The sequence below is a fragment of the Sarcophilus harrisii genome, chromosome 3 (genome assembly GCF_902635505.1).
Source record: "Sarcophilus harrisii chromosome 3, mSarHar1.11, whole genome shotgun sequence".
NCBI lineage: Eukaryota > Metazoa > Chordata > Mammalia > Dasyuromorphia > Dasyuridae > Sarcophilus > Sarcophilus harrisii.
The window spans coordinates 563,672,405-563,695,178 of record NC_045428.1 but is presented as its reverse complement, the minus strand read 5'-3'; the positions used below and the strand labels follow the sequence as shown (position 1 = coordinate 563,695,178).

The 22,774-nt window shown below is 35.6% G+C and overlaps 1 protein-coding gene across 6 annotated transcripts in view; it reads left to right on the top strand.

The window, feature by feature from the left end:
* Window positions 1-22,774, top strand: part of OTUD3 (OTU deubiquitinase 3) — a 50,062-nt gene that overhangs the window by 14,254 nt on the left and 13,034 nt on the right. Inside the window, exons 9-10 of one of the 6 annotated variants that reach the window (XR_004233368.1) lie at window positions 1,029-2,114; window positions 15,355-15,491. Coding sequence is in view for 2 of the 6 variants with exons in the window: in XM_031962726.1 (XP_031818586.1) it covers window positions 1,029-1,103 (75 nt within the window). In the remaining 4 variants the exon portion in view is untranslated. Of the gene's footprint in view, window positions 1-1,028; window positions 8,026-15,354; window positions 15,492-22,774 lie in introns of those variants that run through there. The other 5 variants (XR_004233369.1, XM_031962726.1, XR_004233371.1 and 2 more) reach the window with 5 other exon arrangements.

Genomic DNA, 22,774 nt, shown 5'->3' with positions numbered 1-22,774 from the left:
GAATGATTTTTTCCCCCAAGTTGACATTTTAAACATCTCAGATTTCTTCCCTTCTATTTTAGATTTGGAAAGCTGCTATCAAAGATGTCAAGGGAACTTAACTGTGTTGGTCCATGAATTAAAATTTCTTTAGTGTCATAGAAATCAAATTCCTTGTAATAATGAACTTATTTCTCATTCTTGGGTTTTTCTTAGTAGAAAAAGCTCCCTTCACTTGTCATTGTGGATCATGGGTCAGAACAGGTATCTTGGCTATGATCCTTAAAAGTCTTAATTCTGAAATTGCATAGCAACTTGAGCATGTTTTCTTTGGATTCTTAGCTTGTGTGAAGGAACACTTTCCTATCTGGGAATGTCTGTGTGTATGGTGTCTAATCTTCAAAATTTGACTGATTTGTGTGAAACAGTACTTGATGGGTCATAAGTTAATTATGCGCTAATTTCCCATTTTAAAAAGTTACCTACTTGTAAGGTCTTAAAAGGGAGACCTATAAAAGCAATATTGAATTGTATAGATACTGTTGTCTGGGCTGGACCTGGATTCATGGAATTATCTTTTTAGCAGCAGCATTTATGCTTTCTTTGTTTGAATGATGTGTTTTGATTTTTTTTTTTTTTTGGGTCTCCATTTTGATGGCCTATTGATTGGAACACTGATATTTTCCTGGGATTGTTCCCAGGACATTTTGATTTGGGATTTTTCCAGGGTACAGATTGTAATATTTATCAGGTTTCTTAAACAGCTAGATGGAGACAGACCACGCATACTGTTGAACAGTTTTTGTTTTTTTTTCCTTCTGCATATTGTAGAATCTCTTGAGTTGAGGATAGTCTCCATTAATTAAACAAAAGATTCCTTTACATCTTTGAGAGCTACCTTTTGAGTGTCTTCTGAACACTTTTATAAACATAATTTAGGATTGGTTACTCTGTTGGTGTTCGTCTCTGGGCACATTCCTAATTGGGACCAAGCTTTTTCTGAATAAGCTGTCTTTCTGTTCTGTTGGGTTTGTGCTCCTACGTGACAGCTGACAGAGGAGAGTGGGCCCCATCAGAAAGAACAAGAAGAAAGACCTGAACATGAAATTCAGCAGAATTTTTAATCAGAGGTAACTGAAGGGACCCATTGTAAGAAATATTGGAGGAAACTACCTCTTTGCTTCATTGGTCACTGTTAGTGGTCAAGAGGAGCATATCTATTTTTAGGAATTTGGGAGGCACTATAAAGATTAAAGGACATTTATTTTGTCATATCTTGTTTCTAGGATTGGGTAATTTATAATCCACAAATTTTGGGGGATTAAGTGACAGTGACTATGTTCATCAACTAGTTGCTTAAATGATTTGTTTTATTATATTTTTTCTCATGTCTTCCATTGTAAATTGATACTGTTTTAAGTGCTAATTTGTAGGAATTGGGGATATGAATTTTTATCTTAGTAGACATCTTTTAGCTTAACATTTAAGAATTTATTGCCTCAATTCCCCATATAGCAGGATAAATGGAATCTATGTATGTACCTTGATATTAGGATACAGCCAAGATTTGGGAAGCTGTTTTTAATATTTGATAAGAACACTTATTGGTGGCTGCTAGCTTGGGGATTGATTCTTTCCTTAATTTTTATGTCATTGAGTGATTATTTAGTGTTAAGTGAAGTTGAACCCTGAAGAGAAAAGTAGGGAGCACTCAAAAGTTCTGTGGTAATTTAATTTGTCACACTACATTTATAAAAGTTTTAAAAGAATTTTTCATTTTAGGGTGGGAGGGGAAAAACCTCATTGGTGGCAGCTGAAATAGAGAGAAATGTATAAGCCAGTCAATTATATTTAATACCCTTAGAAGCCACTAGAATAGATTGTGTGTGTGTGTGTGTGTGTGTGTGTGTGTGTGTGTAATAAGCTTAATATTTCTTTTGACAAACTGAATCTATGCTTTCAGGTATGATCTCTGGGTGAGGAAGTTGTGGCAAAAAGAAAACTCTTAACTGCTAGTTGAGGACCATCTAGAGTTTCTTCCATAAGCACAGAAAACATTTCCATAGCATCAAGGGTTTGCACTGTGTGACCTCTCCTGTGGAGCAGCTAGACCTGGGCTCAGGAGAAGCCGGAATGTAGGTAATTTCTAATCCTCTGCTAATGCTACTCTAGGGAAGCCTTTGTCTATGAAAGTACAATTGAAGAGGGGAAATCTTTCTTGGAGCTTATTGTGAATGAGTTAAATGGGCTGTGTTGCTATCTTGGGCATTCAGCAAGCCCCCATTGTAAATATACCCTAACATCCCTTTTCAGCTAAAATGGCAGATCTTGATTCCATTGCTATAGTTTTTCTAGTTTAGGGAAACATTCCTAGCCCTTGCCTGGCTTTTCTTGGATCAGCAGCTGTGATCTCAGTTCACATTCCTGAAATGATAAATTCTAATGAAACAGGAAGTAAAAAAGTACAAGTGTGAGTTCTGGGGCACAAGCAACCTCAGAAAGGCATGCTTGCCCGTTAGATTCTTTAGAGTACAATTCATTGCATATATGTTCTTAGGTCTTCCTCATTTTTTGGAGTAGAAGTACGGGTGTGCACATTTTGGCCTCAGGACATTACTCATCTCAATGATTTTAACTACAGAAACTATATAATTTGCCTGGATATTGTTGGTCTTAGTTATTTCCTAGAGTTATTGATCTCATAATAGGCACATTTAAAATCGGAGAGCTTTATACAGTTATACTGACATTGTATCATTGATTAGTAGACATCACTTTTTAGAGATGTCTTCTGACAAAATTAAAAATTTTTTTTGAATTGACTATTCTAAAATTTTTGTCCCTAAGTTGTGATAATAATAACTCACATTTACATAATGTTTTAACAGAGTACTTTTCCCACAATGAACCTCGTGAAATTGGTTTTGCAAGTGTTATCCCCATTTTACAAAGGAGGAACCTGAGGCTTAGAAAAGTGAAGTGGCTTCCTCATAGTCACATAGCTAATAATTGTCAGAGATAGGATTTGAACCCAGGTCTGTTGACTCCCAAACCAGCACTTTTTCTACAACACCATGTTGCCTAAAGCTGAAAATGATCAGAATCCCTTTAAAATCATATGTTTAGATGAAAGATGGACATTTTCTGAGAAGAGATAATAATGAAAATAAGTCACAAAGTGCAAATACTGTTCTCTATCTCAAAATGTATATCTTGAGAATAGAATCATTTGAGAGATACATGCCTTGTCTGTTTCCTGGATGTTTCTGTTTAGATATTTAGTAGTGTGGGTACCAATTTTTGAAATTTACCTCCACAAGCGTAGATTTCTATACAGTAAATTCCTTTTAAGTCAGATTACATCAGTGATGCAGATCCTCTTCCTTCTCTTCCTCGCTCCCCCCACCAGCTTTTCCCTTCTCCCATACTCCTGTTACCTGAGTCTTTTTCAGGGTTGGTAGGAGTGGAAGGTTATTTACTATTTAATGATGATTCTGTGGTTCATAGGAAGTGGATTGGCATTAGCCAGTTCTTATTAGGGAACATCTGAAAAATTATTTGTACTATTTCCTTACAATGATTTGAACTTGGATATGGAGACCGAACTACTGTTTGTTACTCTTGCTGCTCCCTTTATTAGAGCTCCTGACATGGAAGTGTTTGGGTAGAACCTCATATTGTTCTGTCCTTACTTCTCCATTTTATGTGGATTAAAGGGCACCTGGTTTCCCTGGCTATTAATCTGGTACACTTTAGCAGCCATATATTCACATAAAAGAAAAAAGAGGTGAGTTATCATCTCAAGCCTGCCTGCCTGCCCTTGGGTCTGCAGCTATTGGCACTATTGTACCAACATGCCGTTTTATGAAGGGTATGAATGTGTTGATGTATGAGGGGCCTTCTCTTTTTTTCAGATTGCACTACACTTGTTCTAGCTTCAGTTTGGAGATATTTAAGACCTCCATGGGGTCATGATCCATAGACTTAGCAAGTCTTGTCTTATCTATGGAAATTGGTGATGAGAAATGTGTCCTAAGTCTAATGTCTGTAGTTTACACCCCAGGTGTTTTTTTTTTTTTGTTTTTTTTTTTTTAATTCTGTCGATCTTATTTTTGATTTACCAAAGTACTGTATTTGGCTATTTGCAGTGTTTTCAAACCAAATGTTTCTGTTTTGTGTTCTTAATTTTAAATTCTTGGTGCAATAGAAGCTGCAAAGATGTGCCACTTTATCTATGAAAATGGAGTTTTGTATTCTGATGAAATCTAGATTAAAAACCAACTTTAAAGTTGTTTTACCAATGTGTGACGACATTTTGTGAGTGAATGAGACTGAGAATGGCTGGTGTATGTTGTCAATACTCTTGGTTTTCTTTTCTTTTTAAAAAAAATACATTTTAATCACCTATATTTCCCAATATGTCGCTTCTCCATTCACATGCAGAGGCTCATTCCCTGTAACAAATAAGAAAAACAAAAACAAAAAGAATTGCAGCAAAACCAACTAGTGTATACAAAACATATATGACTTTCTCTTTAGCATTCTGTACACCCGATCTCTGTAAAGAATACTGCTAAAACCTAGCCAAGTTATATGTGGAAAATGGGGGAATATGCCAGATACTTTTGGGGTCCAACTCTATATCCATTTGGGGAATGTACTTGAAACAACTTTTAACCTGGCCTGAAATATTCGGTTGTAATATTCAGATGACTTTCCTTCCTCCTTCCAAATAATTCTTAAGTTACAATAGTGTTGCCAGTAAGTATGCAAATGTCCTTATATGGTCAAGAGCACAGAGTTTTATTACATGTTCATCACCTTTAGGTCTGACTAATTTATGGTGCTGCCAAAGATTAGTATTGAAATGGAAACAAAATGGACTACCTATAACTCTCTCTTTAAACTACTTATGGGGAAAAAACAAACAAACCTCTTAACAGGTGAAAATTCCAGTATGAAGTTGTCCCTTTATAGGAGCAAGTAGGAGCTAGTACCCCTAACTTTTCTTTTTCACTTTTATTTAGTTAGTTATATGGTAAATTCTTATACAAATGAAAACAATTTTTGTATTTTGGGGAATCTGGTTACTTCATTGTGGTTCTTTCCTCCTCTGATGCAGATCAAAGCTTCTTCAGTATCTTTTTTATCCTGTGCTATTCTAATTACTATATTATTTAAATCATCTATAAAGGGTTTATTGAATGTACCAGTAGTTTTCTTTTTGTTCTCTTAAAATTTTATAGAATTAGTGTATTGTTTTATCTGTCAATCTGTTTCATTCTTGTTATTGTGAACATTCTAAATCATCTCTTTTGATCATGTATGCCCTTTATAATATCATAACTTTTCTCATATATAAGCCCTCATTAGTAACATGCTAGTTGTTTAATAATCATCATTAATCTTTCCATTGTGTTTTGGGTTGTCATTTTAATTTTTTGGAGATCATGCTATTTCATGATTTGTCACTGTATAATAATCATTGAAAGCCAGTGGAAAAAAAGTACCACTGGTGCTACAGAAGGGCTTTTTGTACCACCGATAGTTTGGGATCCTTGAAAGCACTGCATGGTTTCCTAGATACCATCAATTTCTATCTTCTCCCTGATTTTGGATCCAGTTCACTGTACATCTGTAACACCTAAGATACATACATTGAAGAACTAATTCGATGGGTGCCTGTCAAGCTACATGTCACAACTTGGACAAGTTGTTTTTTATTAAGTTTTTTTTTTTTTTTTTTTTTTTGGTGTTGTTTAATTAACCTCTTTAATATGGACTTTTAAGCACTGATCAGGCTTGAATTAATTAAAATACTGTGTAATCTGTAAATAGTATTTGGATTAACATTTCTATCAGTTGGGAATCATTTTATTTGAATTTTATGCAGATCCATCACCATCTTTCCTGGTTAAAACCTTTTGTAGCTTTAGCTCTTTCAGGAAGTTTATCTTTTAGAAGGTCCTGTAGGAGGTAGGAGTCTTTACAGATGCTATAGATGTTCCTGTTTGCAAATGATATTATTCTGACTTAATCAAACCCCAGACTATTACAGGGCCATTTAGTGAATTCCATAATTGTCCATAGATATTGCTAGAAAGGATCATAGCTCTAGAGCTGAGATATATTTCAAGACCATCTCATTCACTGCCTTTGTTTTTACAAAGGAGAAAACTGAGTACCAGGGAAGTTTAGGTAGTTTGCCCAGGATCGTACAGATGATGTGCTATTTGAACCAAGAGCTACTATTTTTCCAGTGTGCCCTGCTACTCCCCTGAGAGGTCACCTTAACACCTCAGAAGAGGCTAAATGTATGAAAAATTCCTATTCATACTCTGATATGGAGTTGAATGGCCAGTCCATTTAGTACATGAATTCCTATATTTGGAATAGAGACTATGGATAGACAATGAGTCTGGTCCAGAACTGAAGGGAGAATGCTGATGGTGGTTTGGATTTGGGATAAGGATTAGAAGTTATTTGTTTCCAGTGGCACAAGATGTTACATAGACCCATCTTATGTAATGTGATTTAAAAGTATAGTATAATGGAGATATCACTGAATGCTATTAGCAAAGAAAGAGGGCCAGTCCTATAGCAAAAGCAAAGATTAATGGGTGACTAGGGGATTACTTTGGTACCCAAAAAGTATTAAAAAAAATCCAAAGGGATCTAGGGTGTTGTGTAAACTTCTGTGGAGAGGTATGAACAAGAATTACACAGGAAGAGGAGATATAGATGGATTTCTCATGCTTAGAATGTTCTGACTCGATCCTATTCTTTTTCAAGACTCAGTTCAAATATTACCTTTTGCCAGAGGTCTTTCCCAGTTCTACTTGTCAGAACCTTCCTTTCTAAGGTTATATTTACTTTTGTTTATTCTTTGTGTCCTGTATATACCTCTGCTATAAATGTTTTTTCCCTCATTTGAATGCCAGCTTTTTGAGAGACTCTTTGCCGTGTGTGTGTGTGTGTGTGTGTGTGTGTGTGTGGTAAACAGTACTTGACACAGTACTGCGTATGCTAAATGCTTAATAAAAGCTTGTTGGTTGATTGGTAACAACAGAGACAGAATTATTTAAGAATATGTATAAACTTTTACTATTCTTGCTGCAATGAGATGTATCTCATTCATTATTGTATACTCCACTGTACTGGGGCAAAAGGCATCTTTCAGTTCACATCAATGAAAGTCACCTAATTCACTTTGGAGACCCCCAATTAATGGAGAACTAACTGTTTTCACAGCAGTCCATTCTACATTTAGACAGCTCTCATTGCTTGACCAGCTTTAATTACTCTTAGCTCAAATTGAAATCTTCCCTTTTATAATTTCCCTCACTTCTAGTTGCTGTTTGAATATTTAGGGATCACACAAAGCAAAGTATTTTTCATATTCAGCCCTTAAAATTTCTTACTATTCTCATGTTTTATTTTGTCTATCATTTGAGGTTCTTCCTGTTGATCTTTCTCACAGGCTTCCCAACCTTACAAGTTGGAATATAGCCCTGGCTATATTCCAGCTTGTCAGCCTCTTTCCTGAAATATTCCCCTTTGTCCTAGATGCTGCCTTTAATAATAGCACCTGAGAAGCTATCCTTTTTGGACTGTCATATTCTAAATTTTGTAGGACCTGAGAAATAAACATGGAAGAGATCATTTGGTCCATGTTTTTCATTTGACAGATAAGGAAAATTGGGATAGGGGTAGAAGTACAAAGGAAATTTGGGGAGGTAGTAGAGGAAAAAGTTCAGGACTGTTCCTGATGGAAGAGTATCATGTTGGAAGTTCATTCAGCCACTTCTCTCATCTTGTGTCTGTGAAGTTGATTTTTCACTCCAAAGCATAGAACTGTACATTTGTCTCTATTAAAGTGTCATTCTTTTAGCCTGTTGAGATTTTTCAGATTTTAATTCAGTTGGCCAACTTCTTCATTACTTTGTTTGGGTAAAACACTGTATAGAGTCTGGGAGAGTAGCATAGAGGGTAGTTATAAATTCCTATCTTTTTTTTAAAATAGCTTTTAATTTACAAGATATATACATGGGTAATTTTTCAGCATCGACCCTTGCAAAACCTTCTGTTCCAACTTTTCCCCTCCTTATCCCCAATCCCCTCCTCTAGATGGCAGGTAGACCAATACATGTTAAATATGTTAAAATATATGTTAAATACAATATGTGTATACATATCCATACAGTTATTTTGTTGCACAAGAAAAATCGGTCTTAGAAATAAGAAAATTAACCTGAGAAGGAAGTGCAAAGTGGACAAAGGACTGCAAGTGGACAAAGAGAGGGAGTGGAAATGCTATGTTGTGGTTCAAACTCATTCTTTTCCTGGGTGTAGCTGGTTCTTTTCATTATTGAACAAATGGAACTGATTTGGTTCATCTCAATGTTGAGGAGAGCCGCGTCCATCAGAAGTGATCATCATATAGTATTGTTGTTGAAGTATATAATGACCTCCTGGTCCTGCTCATTTCACTTAGCATCAGTTCATGTAAATCTCTCCAGGCCTTTCTGAAATCATCCTGCTGGTCATTTCTTACAGAACAATAATATTCTATAACTTTCATGTACCACAATTTATTTAGCCATTCTCCAATTGATGGGCATCCATTCAATTTCCAGTTTCTGGCCACTACAAAAAAGGCTGCCACAAACATTTTTGCAAATATGGATCCCTTTCCCTTAAGATCTCTTTGGGAGATAAGCCCAGTAGTAACACTGCTGGATCAAAGGGTATGCACAGTTTGATAACTTTTTGACCTTATCTTTGTGTACAGTGTTAAGTATGGATCAGTGGCTAATTTCTGCCATACTAATTTCCAATTTTCCCAGCAATTTTTGTCAAATAGTGAGTTCTTATCCCAAAAGTTAGTTTGATAACTTTTTGAGCATAGTTCCAAATTGCTCTCCAGAATGGCTGAAAGCATTCACAATTCCACCAACAATGTATCAGTGTCCCAGTTTTCCCACATCCCCTCCAACATTCTGCATTATTTTTTCCTGTCATCCTAGCCAATCTAAGAGGTGTGTAGTGGTATCTCAGAGTTGTCTTAATTATAAATTCTTATCTTTAAGAAGCTTGAATTCTGCTGTGGAAAAACAGCTTAGGATCATAGATTTACAGTGGAAAGGAACCTGAGAGGTCATCTTGTCCAACTCTTACATCTTTAAATGAAGAAATTGAAGATTGAAAATTTAGATGATAGAAACAAAAGACATGAGAGATGAAATGATTTCTCCAAAGTCACATAAATGTGGAATTGGCAGACCTGGAATTTCATCCCCAGCCTGATTCTCAATCCAGTGCTCTTCTCAATGTACCAGACTGCCTTGCATGTAGACAAATGAGGAGATGCAAAATGCAAAGAAAATACAAAATAAAAAAAACTGGTGGGGGCTGGGGAGCAGGAAAAAGCTCAATACTTTTTCTGAAGGGAAAGTCTGCTGTTGGAAGTGGCCCTTAATATGTGCCTCAAAGGAAGTTAGTGATTTCAAAAGTAAGAGGTGAGACAGGAGAGCATTTCAGGCATGGAAATCGGTCTTTGTAAACTCAAAGCAAGGAAAGGGAGAGAGGCACTTAATGGAATTCTTTCCTCTTTTCCTTGCTGCAAGAGCACCTTGCCTCATACTTCCCTGAGGCTAACAATTGATACCATACACTGTAATAACACATTTGAATATTAAAGCTCATACTACCACCCCCCCCCCCCCCCAAAAAAAAAAAATCGGGAACATTTCACAGCTTTGTTAGAAGTAGTTTAACCAAAGGTTAGATAGAGGTGTTTACAAAATGTGAAATACTTGGAATCTAATACCTTTAATGCAGCTAGCATAAGAAGTATTTGAATTCAAAAAGTTTTTTGAGTGAACTATCTCTGATCAGGGCCTCGTATCCAAGGTATTTAGGCAACTAACAAAGGATATGAACAAACTATCTTCAAAAGAATTCCAAAATCAACAGGCATATAAAATAATGCTCCAGATAATTAATAAGAGATACAAATCAAAATAATTCTAGACCTTTACCTCACATCTAGAAAATTGACTTAGATAGAAATAGTCAATATATTAATGTACAGCTAGTGGATCTATGAATTGATTCAATCACATTGGAAAGCAATTTGAAATATGTGAAGAAAATGACAAACATTTATCCTCTCTGACTTGGAGAAACTATTGCTAACTATTGCACGTACTTCAAGAAAGTCGGTGACAAAGAAAAGGGCTATATAAATCAAAATATTTATAGCAGTACTTTTTTAGCGTAGTAAAGAACAGGAAACAGGGTTGATATCCATCTGTTGGGAAATGGCTAACAAATAGTGATATATGAACATATATAGACTTATGGTGTTAAAAAAAAAAAAATTTCAGAGAAGCACAGGAAAACTTAAACATGAATTGTAAAGCGAAGTAAGCAAAACCGGATAAACAATCTACACAATGACTGCAGCCATATAAATGGAAAGAAGGAACTACCGCAAAACAATTGAGATATGAGAGGCATCACCCCAACTTCTGTCTTTATGGAGGGAGTACAATTGATATGAAACACTGCATATAATGTTAGACTTTTTTGACATGTTGCCTAGTCCACTGATCTCTTTTTTCTTCCTCCTCTTTCTTTCCTCTTAAGAGATGACTTCCAGAGGAAGGAGAGAAGAAAAATGCATTTGGAAATGTAGGTAATACAAAAACAAAAAATCAATAAACATTTATTTTATGATGAGCAGGCTGATTTCAGAAAAGCCTAGAAACACATACGTGAACTAATGCTGAGTGAACATTGTATACTGTAACAACAAAATTATTATGTGATGGTCTTAGCTCTTTTTTTATCTATATAAATATCTTTTATCTATATCCATATTTATAATATATCTGTATATATTAATATATTAATTAAAAATTAATGTTTAAATATTAAATATAAATAATTTGATTTTTTAAATGTTCGGGGGCAGCTAGTTGGTGCTGTGGATAGAGCACCAGCCGTGAAGTCAGGAAGACTTCAGTTCAAATCTGGTTTCAGACATTTAACATTTCCTAGCAGTGTGGCCCTGGGCAAGTGACTTAACCCCAACTGCCTCAGCTAAAAAATGAGGGGGAGGGGGAAAAAAGGGGAGAGGGGAGAAGGGAGAGGGAGAGGGAGAGATGATTCAAGGCAATTTCAATAGATTTGGGATGGAAAGTGCCATCTGTATCCAGAGAAAGAACTGTGGAATTAGGATAGAAATGTAGTATTTTCACCTTTTTTTTTTTTGTTTGCTTGTCTTTGTTTTTCATGGTTTTTTTTCTTTTAATCTAATTTTTCTTGAGCAGCATGATGAATATGGAAATATATATAGAAGAATTGCACATGTTTAGCTATATCAGGTTGCTTGCTGTCTTGGGAGGGGAAGTGGGGGAGAGGGAGAAAATTTTGGAACACAAGGTTTTACAAAGGTGAATGTTGAAAATTGTCTATGTATTTAGAAAAAGTAAATATTATTTAAAAATTAAAACAAAATAAATAGTTATTTTAAAAGTAAGTAAAAAGTGAGGTTATTGTAAGCTTCTGTAATTCGCTTCCTCAAATTATTTCAGCCTTATTCCCTAATCTATCTTTTACTTTTGGAGGATTGAATTGGCTTTTCTTGCCAAACTACCTACTTGTTCCATTAGGGATTTGCCACTTAGATTATCCCTTCTTCTACTTTCTAATTTTTAACATCTCTTTATTCTTTGCCTGCTGTCTACAAACATGCTCAAATCTCTCTTATCTTTTAAAAAAACTATCTCTTTAAGCTGTCATCCTAAATCTCTCTTCCTGGCCCCACTATTCAACTGAAACTCCTCTCTTCAAAGTCACCAGTAGTCTTTTTATTGCTAATTCTAATTGTCTTTTTTCATTTCTTATCTCTGCCCTTTCTGCAGTATTTTGTGCTATTGATCCCTCCTTGATATTGCCTCCTTGAGTTTTTATGACAGTTATCTTAATGTTTCTCTTTCTAACTTTCTCATTCTTGGTCTTCTCTGTAGGTTCATCATTTATGTCTTGCTTCCTAGACATTGGTGTCTTGGGCCATCTTTATCTTTTTTATGTATTTGATCTCATCAACTTTTGTGGATTCAGTTATTGCCTCTTTGTAATGACTCCCAAAGTTTCATATCTAGCCTTCATTTTTCTCCTGAATTCCAGTCCTGTATCTCTCACTTAAATGTTCAGAAATATTCAATTAGATTCCCACTAGTTCTCAAACTTAAGGTATATAAAACAGATCTTATCTTTATCCCTAAACTCTCTCCATTTCTTAACTTCCCTGTTACTTTTGAGGCTACTACTAATACTTGGGGTCACTTAGACTTGAAGTCTTATGGTTACTTTTGAATCTTCACTCTCAATTATTCCCCTTCCCTCTCAAGTGCAGATAGTTGCCAAGTCTTGTTGATGCCATCTCAGTTTTCTTATTTGTCTTTTTCTTCATTCACGACAGCCATGCTATTTTATAGCCCCTATTCCTTCTCACCTAGAATATTTCTATAGCCTCCTAGTTGGTCTTCTAGTATTCCATTCTTTGCCCTTTCCAATCCACCTTCCATAGCTGGTAGATATTGTTGATATTGTTGATATTGCACAGATCTATGTCACTTCACTCTTCAGGAAGATTCAGTGGTTGTTCATTGTCTTTAAGATAAAAGACAAAGACATATATTTTAAAGCCTGTTAAAGCCTGACTACACCTTACATTTATATACTGCTTCCTCTCATCTTCCTGAGTTCAAATCTAGCCTCAAACACTTTCTGTGTGACCCTGTTTCTGTGTTACCCTGTTTATTTTAGTTTCCCCATTATTAAATGATCTGGGGGAAGGAAATGGCAAACCACTCCCGTATCTTTGCTAAGAAAACCCTGAATGGGGTCACAAAGAGTCAGACATGACTGAAAAATGAACAAGGGGAAGCTTCCTGGCAATTTGGCTCTGTCTAAGAGTGAATTCAGTCTTTTTCAGACACAATGGATTTTCTATAACTAGATGTCTTCAGCTGGAGCCTGGATAATCCATCAGAGAAGTTGTAGGAGAATTCACTGGATATAAGTTACACTAAATGGTCTCTTAGGTCTCGTTAATGCTGAGTTTCCGGAAAACTTAAAAAAATGGAAAATTTGTTATGTACCATGTCCATGGGGAAATCAATTCTAGGAATTAATTTTTAAGTCATTGAATCTTTTCAATCTTAATTATACCTGTGGAGACAGCTTTGAACTGTACTAGTCGAAATGGAAGTTTGATGGTAGTTAATCTTTGAGGACCCCTGGAAATGGATAGATTTTATGATATGAATATGCCTTTGCTGGAGCATAGGATTGTTTTGAGATTCCAGATTTAGGTTTTGAATTAGACTATCCTGGAGATCAAATGGGAGAAATCCCGGTAACTCAATAGCCTCAGGCCTTTTTGTTTTGTAAGCTTGATTAGAGTAAGATTTGTTATATTTTTTGATCTTATTGTGTATTTCCAGTGGTTTGCCTAGTTCTTGTCTCTTGGTAGGAGCTTATTAAATGCTTGCTAATTGATCAATCTGATTTTCCGACTCTTGTGATCACAAAAGGAGTACTACCATGGTTTAATGCTCTTTTTGTCCCCCTTTCACCCTGTCAGGCACTAGCAAAATGATCTAAGATCTACACACATTACAGGAAGACAATCTACCTACATGCTTGGAGAAATTCTGACAGCCTATGGAAGACAAGCTTAGTTACTTGTAAATATGACTTTGAAAAAAAACAATATTTTGTTTCTTCCAATTACATGTTAAAAACAGATTTTTAAATTTCTTTCAAAGTTTTGAGTTCCAAATTCTCTTTCCTTCCTTCCCTCTTCTCCCCTGTCCCTGAGACAGTAAACAATTTAATATAGTTTATATATGTGTAGTATGTAAAAGATTTCCATATTAATCATTTTGTATAAAAAGGAATAAAAAAAAATAGCATGCTTTAGTCTACATTTAAACAGTATCAGTTCTTTTTCTGGAGGTAGATAGTGTGCTTCATCCTGAGTTCTTTGGGATTTTCTTGGATCAGTGTATTATTAAAAATACCTGGGGCAGCTAGATGACAGAGTGGATAGGGGACCAGCCCTGAAGTCAGGAAGACCCGAGTTCAAATTTGACCTCAACAAAAAAGAAAGAAAGAAAATAGCTGTCATTCAGTTGTTCACTGTACATTGTTACATTGTTCCTGTTTCTGTGTACAACATTCTCTTGGTTTTGTTCACTTCACTTTGCATCAGTTCAAGTAAGTCCTGTTTTTTTTCTGAAATCTTTGTCATTTCTTGTAGCACAATAATATTCTATTGTCATTTATCACAACTTAATTGGCCATTCCCCAATTGATGGGCATCTCTTTGGTTTTCAATTCTCAGCAGCTATAAAAAGCTGCTGTAAATATCTTTGTATATAAATGAGTCCTCTCCCCATCCCTCTTGGAATACAGACTTTGCGTTGGTATTACTGAATGCACAGTTTTATAGCCTTTTGGGCATGTAACTATGATTCTTTATTTAGGATACATAGTTTAAGTATTGGCTTGAGAAAAAAGTGAAACAAACTGATTTCTACCAAATGTTTGGTCTATGCCTTCTACTTCTAGAAAGTGTCATCATATTTATCAGGTGAATCTCAAAGATTAAATGCACTTAGGCTGCCTTGACTTTTTATTAAAAATAAATTTTCATTGGTATCTTTTGTTTTTTTCCCATAGTATGTATTTCCCCTGTATTCCTCCCTGGTTTTGATCTCTTCTCAATAAGTTTTTGAGTTTTGGCAGTTGTCTGCATTTTGATCTTGGAACATGACAGTCAACAAATGTTAAGGAAAAAATTCTGCATACTAGTTCTTTAGCTACTTTTACTTTTCCTGGTTGCTTGGAAGACCTATTCATATGCACATTCATGGCTCATGGTTAATGATTTTTTTCAACACTTTCCTGTTGAAGATAAATGTATTTAATCCAAGCAGTTTTGAGCCATGGACCTATTTCTGGAAAACAGTATGGTATAGTGGAAAGAACACTGCATTTAGAATCAGATATGCAGATTTGAAGCCCAACTCTGATGTTAGTTGCATGACTAGAGAAAAGGCTTTTACTTCTGAGAACTTCAGTTTGAAATGATCCTAATAGATACAGTACAGTAATATACTATTCAAGGTAGTTATGAAGAAAATACTTTATAAATTTTGAATGCTATTTAACTGTGAAACACCATTTTTCATATAAAATAATTGGTATCTCCTATGAGAAACAATATGAATTGCTGTAAATAATTATGATAGTTAAATATGAGTAAATCTTAATTTCCTCTTCTTTCCTTCCTCCCAGCTCCCTTTCCTCATGACCCGCAAAGCTGAAGGATGCCTTTATTGCCATTTTCACAAAAGAGTATAAAAATATGCAGAGAAATTACTTCAGTAAAATCAGTGCCAAATTCTCAGATTAACATGAAGGGAATCATAAATGTAAGCATGATTTTCATTCTAATTTTCAACAGATACTTATTCAATGCCTCCTGTTGTTTAACTTACAGGATCCCTGTGTTATTGCCTTTCTCCTTCCTCTACTTTGAACTTTTACTTTTTCAGCTCCTGTCCTGGGGCTCTGGGATCCTGAGTGGGGAGATCCATTTTTAGCCTAGCAGACTTCAGCAGGCTGCTCTGCAGCCATGTGTCTCTTACTGTCTCTCTACTTTCACTTCTAGCTATGACAATAGTAATCATAATAGCTCTACCATTCCTGGAAAGAACTTGTCAATTAACCTCCGCATTGTTTGGCTCATAGTCCTTGTTACCTTTTAGGCCAGAGATATCTCCTTGGCCTCTCTTCCCCTGCTTGTACTTCTGTTCTCTCTTATTGGAAAGTAAATTCCCTAAGATGTGTACCTGGCTTGCTTTTATAAGTATAACCAGGATGTAGCCATGTCTAACATGCTGCCAATACTTAAGAAGTGCTTTTTCACTTACTCAATCATTTATAGGATTAAAGCATTGTAGTCAGAATGAGACAGGATCATCATATCTAAAAATAAGAGATGTTATCTTGAAGCAGGTTGTGGTCCCTTTAAGAAACTGTATTTCCTATTGCTCTGTGATCTCTTTCAAATTCTCAACCATTCCTGGGGAAGGCATATCCTCCCCATATCTTTCCAGGATGCCAGGGCCTTTGATTCAATTAGAAATCCTGGTCAAAAAGCACCCCTTTGAAGTGTTGTTAATTCCAATAGGAGAGCCGGGCTGTCCCAGCCCTAGACTGGGTCTGACCTGCTTGGGCTGTCCCAACCCCCTCTAAGATCCAATATAACAGCTTCCTTCAACAAAGATCTTTTGCAGATGGGCCTAGATAGCTCACTCAGCTATCAGGATCATTCTTTCCACTGAGAACTGAATTCTCAGTGCAAAACTCCATTTTCCCATATTTCTGCCACTATAGAAGTCAGTCTCTTGGTAAACTGATTTCTATCCAATAATAAGCTTTCATTTTGCAACTAAAAATTCGGGAATGAGTGAATTATTTCACTCCTAAAACCTGCGGCCAATTTAAAGGGGATTCTTAACAACTCTTATAGCCATTAACCTCTAGACCACTCAAACAGCATCAATCTCTGTGCTAGCACTAAAGGGGATACAAGTAAATTTAACTTACGTGGTCCCTGTGGCCCAGGTGCTTAGTGTCTGATTTGTGAGAGGACATTGGAGATAAAATGTGATGAAAAGAACACTGAAGCTCAAGGCAACCCCAGTATGTGACCCTGACTCTGTCTCTTTAGGATTCAGTTTCCTTATCTGTAAAATATGGTCAGAGTAAGTGAAGTCTAATGTCCCTTTCTGTTTTTTGTTATTTGATTCTCAGTAACAGCAGAAAAGAGTATAGGCAGTCCCCATCTAATAAATGGATTGTGCTTAAGATGTTTATATATAAGCCAGTTATTTGGAACTTGGGATACATTTTCTCATTGAAACAATGGTAGTACACATAATAGTTCAGTTGCCCTCTAATCTCCCCCCCCTTCTCTCTTTTCACTCGTGTGTGTGTGTGTGTATTTTCCTTCTTTTGACCAGTTCAAAAAAATGAAGTTCCTACTCCTCCCTCCTTGCTTGCATCAATGTCTGCTTTGGTGTCCTTGTGAGTTTCATAAAGAGTTATTTAACCTGAAATATAGTTAAAATGCTGTACATTTGCAATTGAAAATAATTATTCAAATTCTTGTAATTAGAGCAGAAAATCTGAATTTGAATAAAAAATGGAATCATGGGATTTAGAGTTGGAAAAGATCTTGGGAGGTTACCAAATCCTGTCCTATCATTTCACAAATTAATAAATTGAGAGATTAATTGATTTGTTTATACTTACATTAAAGTTGTACAGTGAGATTTTGAACCCAGGGTCTTTGGAGGTAAATCCAATACTTTCCCATTATACAAAATAATTTTCTTCTATGATGATGCTTGAAGAAAAGCAGATGCAATCTGAAGATTCAATCTAAGATGAAAGTAGGTAGATGAAAACTTGTGGAAAATCTAGTAGGGAATTCTGGAAACTTCTAGGAACTTGAGAAAAGAATGGCACTATTTCTTTCTCATATTTATTTTCACTTCAAGATTTATGGCTTTGGGGCAGATAGGTAGTGCAGTGGATAGAGCACCAGCCCTGATTGAGTTCAAATCTGGTCTCAGACACTTACCACTTCCTAGCTGTGTGTACCTGGGCAAGTCACTTAACCCCAATTGCCTCAGCAGAAACAAACAAAAAGAGATTTATGGCTTTACTTTTTCCATATATATGTATTTACATATATACACAAAAACATTCATATACAAACATAATACATATATAAAACAAGCACTTAGTTCTTGCGCAAAACAAAGGAAGTGAGAGAAAAAAAAAGATGGATTTTCCTTAAGGCCAATGAACAGTTCTTCAAAGAGAAGAAAAAAAGTATGTGTATATATTTAATTCAGTTCAACACAAAAATTAATGTAGGATAGAGCTAACTGAGCTACAAGCAAGAAAAGACAGAAAAAAGAGGGAACACTATGTATCAACTCCCTGAAGAGAAGGTGGTGGTAGGGAAGAAAGATTGGGATTAATTCTCAGTGACAACCACTAGATGGTTCCGTTGGCTAACTATATTCTGGCTGTTGTCAATTTTGGGGTGGTTGGGAGATGGAAACAATGTGCACACCTTGGCCTAATTTAGGGCTGAATATATAAGAAAGTGTCAGGACAAGGGGAATCTAGAGATTTTCCTTGCAGGATTATTAAGGGATTGGCACATTGAGCTATAATAGAGTTTGGTTTTGATGAAGGGAACCATGAAACTGTCTGTCTCTCTGACTTTGGAGAACACTTGAGAAACTCCTTGAACCCTTGGAGGTCTTCCCTGAGAGACCTGCCCCAGGGAGGTCGAGATAAAGTGGTTTCATTCTGTTATCTTGATGGGACTAGTTGAGTCCAGACCATTCCTACTCAGATCTAGATTTCTGTCCACCTCTATTGAACTGAAAATTGGCTCAACCACTCCCAGTAAGATGCCCCATTCTACTGGAAATCTAGGCCTAGGAGCAGTAACTTAATTCAACTGAAATTTCAATTCACGTAGATTTCCGTCTGATTTCTGCTCAAACTGCACCCAGACCCTACTAAAGTTTCAAATTATAAATTCCCATCCTCCCAGTCTTTGCCTTAGTTGTATTATTCTGACTTAACAACCTTGTCTCCCAGCTCATCTGCCATCTATGACCTATTACAATAGGGATGGTCATGAATAAGAACTTTGCTTTTGGATGAAATAAACCAGATTTTGAGCCATAGGAGGCTGAAAATAGAAGTATAATGTAATCCAAAAGGGGAACTGCCATCTTTTCAAACTTTAAAACCTTTTTTTCTATCTGCAGCATGTCTGACTATACAAAGCTAATAGGCAAGAGGAAAAGGGATTCAAGAGTAGACCAATAACAGAATGTCCAGCAATCAGTGGTCAAGAGAATATCATCAATAAATATTATATATATATGTATATATTTACATATATCTATATCTATCTTATCTATCTATATCACAAAGCTGAAGCAAAAGAGAAGAGAATGTCTTCATAGTGGGCAGGATCCTGGCAGCTATGCTAAGAGACAAAGCATACTGATGCTGTTTGAGTGGTCTAGATTAGTGGCTATAAGACAGTTAAGAATACCCTTTAAATCGACTGCAGGTTTTAGGAGTGAAAGAATTCACTCATTCCCGAAATATTAGTTGCAAAATGAAAGTTTATTATTAGATAGAAATCATTTTACCAAGAGACTGACTTCTATAGTGACAGATCTATTGGAAAATGGAGTTTTGCACTGAGAGAATGTAGTTCTCAGTGGACAGAAGGTCCTGGCAGCGAAGGGAGCTACCAATCTATCTGCAAAAGACCTTCATTGAAGGAAATTGTTATATTGGGTCTTAGTGGGGGCTGGGACAGTCCAGGTTGGCTCATCTACAATCTGGGTTTCAGCTTAAGCTGGAATTTGACTAGAATTGAATGAGTTTCTTTAATTGAATAGGGTTGGAATTCTTTTGCTCAGGACTAAACCAACCTCACCTAGATAACAGCTGTCTTATTTCCCTCTGGTGGGGTCCGTCACTAAGGCAGAGTTGAAGGAAATTTTCTCTTTCTAGGAGTTTTAGAGTTTTGAGGTCCCTTCTTCAATGTTACTTTGGACATTCTGCAATAAATGAGAGAGCAGAAATCTATTTTATGAGCAGATCTTGGTGGGGGGCTGAGGGTAGTTTGAGCTGATCAGAATTTCAGAATGTTATTTTTACAGATCAAAAGGGAACACAGTTTCACACCCCCGTCATCACAACTATGCCCAAGCCTGAAGGCTCAAAGTCTATCTCATTGCAGCAATAGATTTTGTTGTTGTTCTGTTGTTTCAATCATATCTGACCCTGTGACTCCATTTGGTATTTTCTTGGCAAAGATACTGTGGTGGTTTGCCATTTCCTTTTCCAAATCATTTTACGGATGAGGAAACTTAAGGCAAACAGGATAAAGGGACTTGCTTAGGGTCACAGAGTTAGTAAGTATCAGATACTTATTAGCTATGTGAACATAGATAAGTTATTCAGTGTTTCAGAGGTCAGGTTTGGTTATGTGTAAATTAAGGATGGTAAAAATAAGACTTGCCTTACATACCTTACAGAGTTATAAGAAAAGTACTTTCAAAACCTTCAATTGGCATTGAATTGTGAAATCTGAAATTATTCAAAGAATGTGCCTATACTATGCATTGTTTGGTATGTATTCTCCTATGTAAACCTTCTCAGATGTCTGTTTGGCTACTGACTTGGATAAATAGATTCCATACCTACTTACTGTGTGTGTGTTCCTTGTGGAGCTGGCATTTGGTATGAAGGGAATCAATTTTAAGATAAAAAGCATGAAGACCCCCTTTTCCCTGTTAAGGAATAGCACTCAGAAGTTTAGCTTTAATTTAAAAATTACTTCCATTAGCCTACCCATATTTTTTTCAGTACCCTCTCTCTCTGAGGAGAACAGAGGGGTCCACTTCTGGCCCCAGTTTTTTTTCATTAGCAGGAATTAAGTCTCCTTTGGACAAAATTGTAGGGAGAAGTCAGCAAAGATGTAACTATTCCTGCCTCCATGTGATCCATACATGGCACCCTGAATGTTACATTTTGCTTATTTGTATCTATATCCTTCTCATAACCGTGCTGTTATGTGAGGTAGGTAGTCCTGATATCTATATAAAGAAAACAATTCTGGTCAGGTAAAATAAGATTTATCTGAAGAGACTTATGTTGATATACAGAGAAGTCTAACCAATTTTCACTTTAAAAGAAAAAAAAGGAACACAATTTGGAAGCAAGAAAAGGGAAAGGAGAATAAATTCAAACATATGCTATTTTCCTTTAAGAGGAATGTTAGAGGATTAGGTAGTTAATATTAGTAAGGGAGGTTGTGAGACAAGGAACACTTATACACTGTTAGTGGGGCTGTGAATTGGTTTATCTATTTTGAAAAGCAGTTGGGAATTATGTTATGAAAATGACTGGCAAACCTTATACTCTTTGATCCAGAGACCTTACTACTAAGTATATATGTTAAAAGAGGTCCAAGATAAAAAGAAGGTTCTTTTAATACATATAATATTTTAGAATATTTTTAGCAACTTTTTTTTGTAATAACAAAAAATTGTAAACAAAGTAGATGTCAGTTGATCAGAGAATGGTTAAAACAAGTTGTGGTTATATGAATATAATGGAATATGTTATTTTGTCATGAGAAAATGAATATGAAGAATTCAGAGAAGCATGAAAAAAATTTTTTGAACTGATTGATGCAAAGTGAAATGAATAGAACCAAGAAAACAATATACATAATGACTACAATCATGTAAATGCAAAAAACAAAAACCTCATATTGAACACAGTGTAATTCATCCCCAAGGAAAAGAGGAGAAAATTAACTCTTTTCCTTCATTGTGGAGGTGGGAAATCTTCAGGGTACCACCAGACTCAGTTGATGTGTTGATTAGTTTTGCTGAAACTGCTTTTTTCACTTTTTGTTTCTGGTTTTTGGAGTAGGGAAGAGAGAAGTAAAGATAATGTAAAGACAAAAGATAAAAATAAAATCTTTTAAAATGAACAATATATACATACACATACACTCAAAACAGTGATTGGAATGCCAAATTTAAAAGTGAATTTAGGTAAGCAAGGAAAGCCAAGGACAAAAGATTTTTAAAAAAATATTTTTAAATTTTCTACTGGGAAAGGGAACATTAAAAAAAAAGTATATAATTGCTGTGTGTGGATGTACTGGTAATAAATGACAACAGAAAGGGGGTAGGTATGCTAAGTTCTTACTTTGTATATTCCCTGCAAAGGAAAGTGATCTTTGGGTTGGAGGGGATTGGAAAGTTTGATATAAAAAGTGAGTAAGGAAACAATAAGAGTAGGCACTTGCCTTTGATGAATACAAGTCAGATCTCTATGAATTTGTGTGTGTATTTTTATCTATATCCATATTTTTAAACAGCTAATTTTATATCTCTGAGTATTAAATGAGTTGGCAAATGTGATTGCTAAACCAATGTCATTGATATTTGAAAGATCTTGGAGAATCGGAGAGGTAGCACAAAATTGGAGAAAGGCAAATATTCTATTTTTCAAAAAAGGGAAAATTACAGATTCTGCAAGCTATAGACTGCAGGCTTGACTTTGATTTCTGGTAAGATTTTAAAATAGATTAATAAAAGAGTTGGTAAGTGAACATCTAGAAAAGAAAGATAATTATGAAGAGCTAAGGTGCTGATCTATACTGGTAGAAGAAACTCATCTTTTGGAGCTCCCTATACTGATGAAATCAGCCTGGTACAAACAAGGAAAACCCTAAACTGGTATAAATGTAGAATTTATTCACATTTTAGCAAAACATTTGACAATTTCTCTTGTTATTCTTATAGAAAAAATGGAGAAATGTATATTAGATGATAGTATAGTTATCAGAGTTGGTTGAATGCTTGGGCACAAAGGGTAGTCAGTAAAGTTTTCATATCAACTTGTAAGCTGTCCTCCAGTGGAATACCCCACAGATAAAGCTTCATCCTGTAGTATTTAATATTTTTATCAGTTAATTGAATAGATGACAGATGATAGATTTTCCTAATCTGCAGATGACACATGAGATGACAGAGCCAAGATCTAAAAAGATCTTGATGGACTAGCACATTGAGCTATA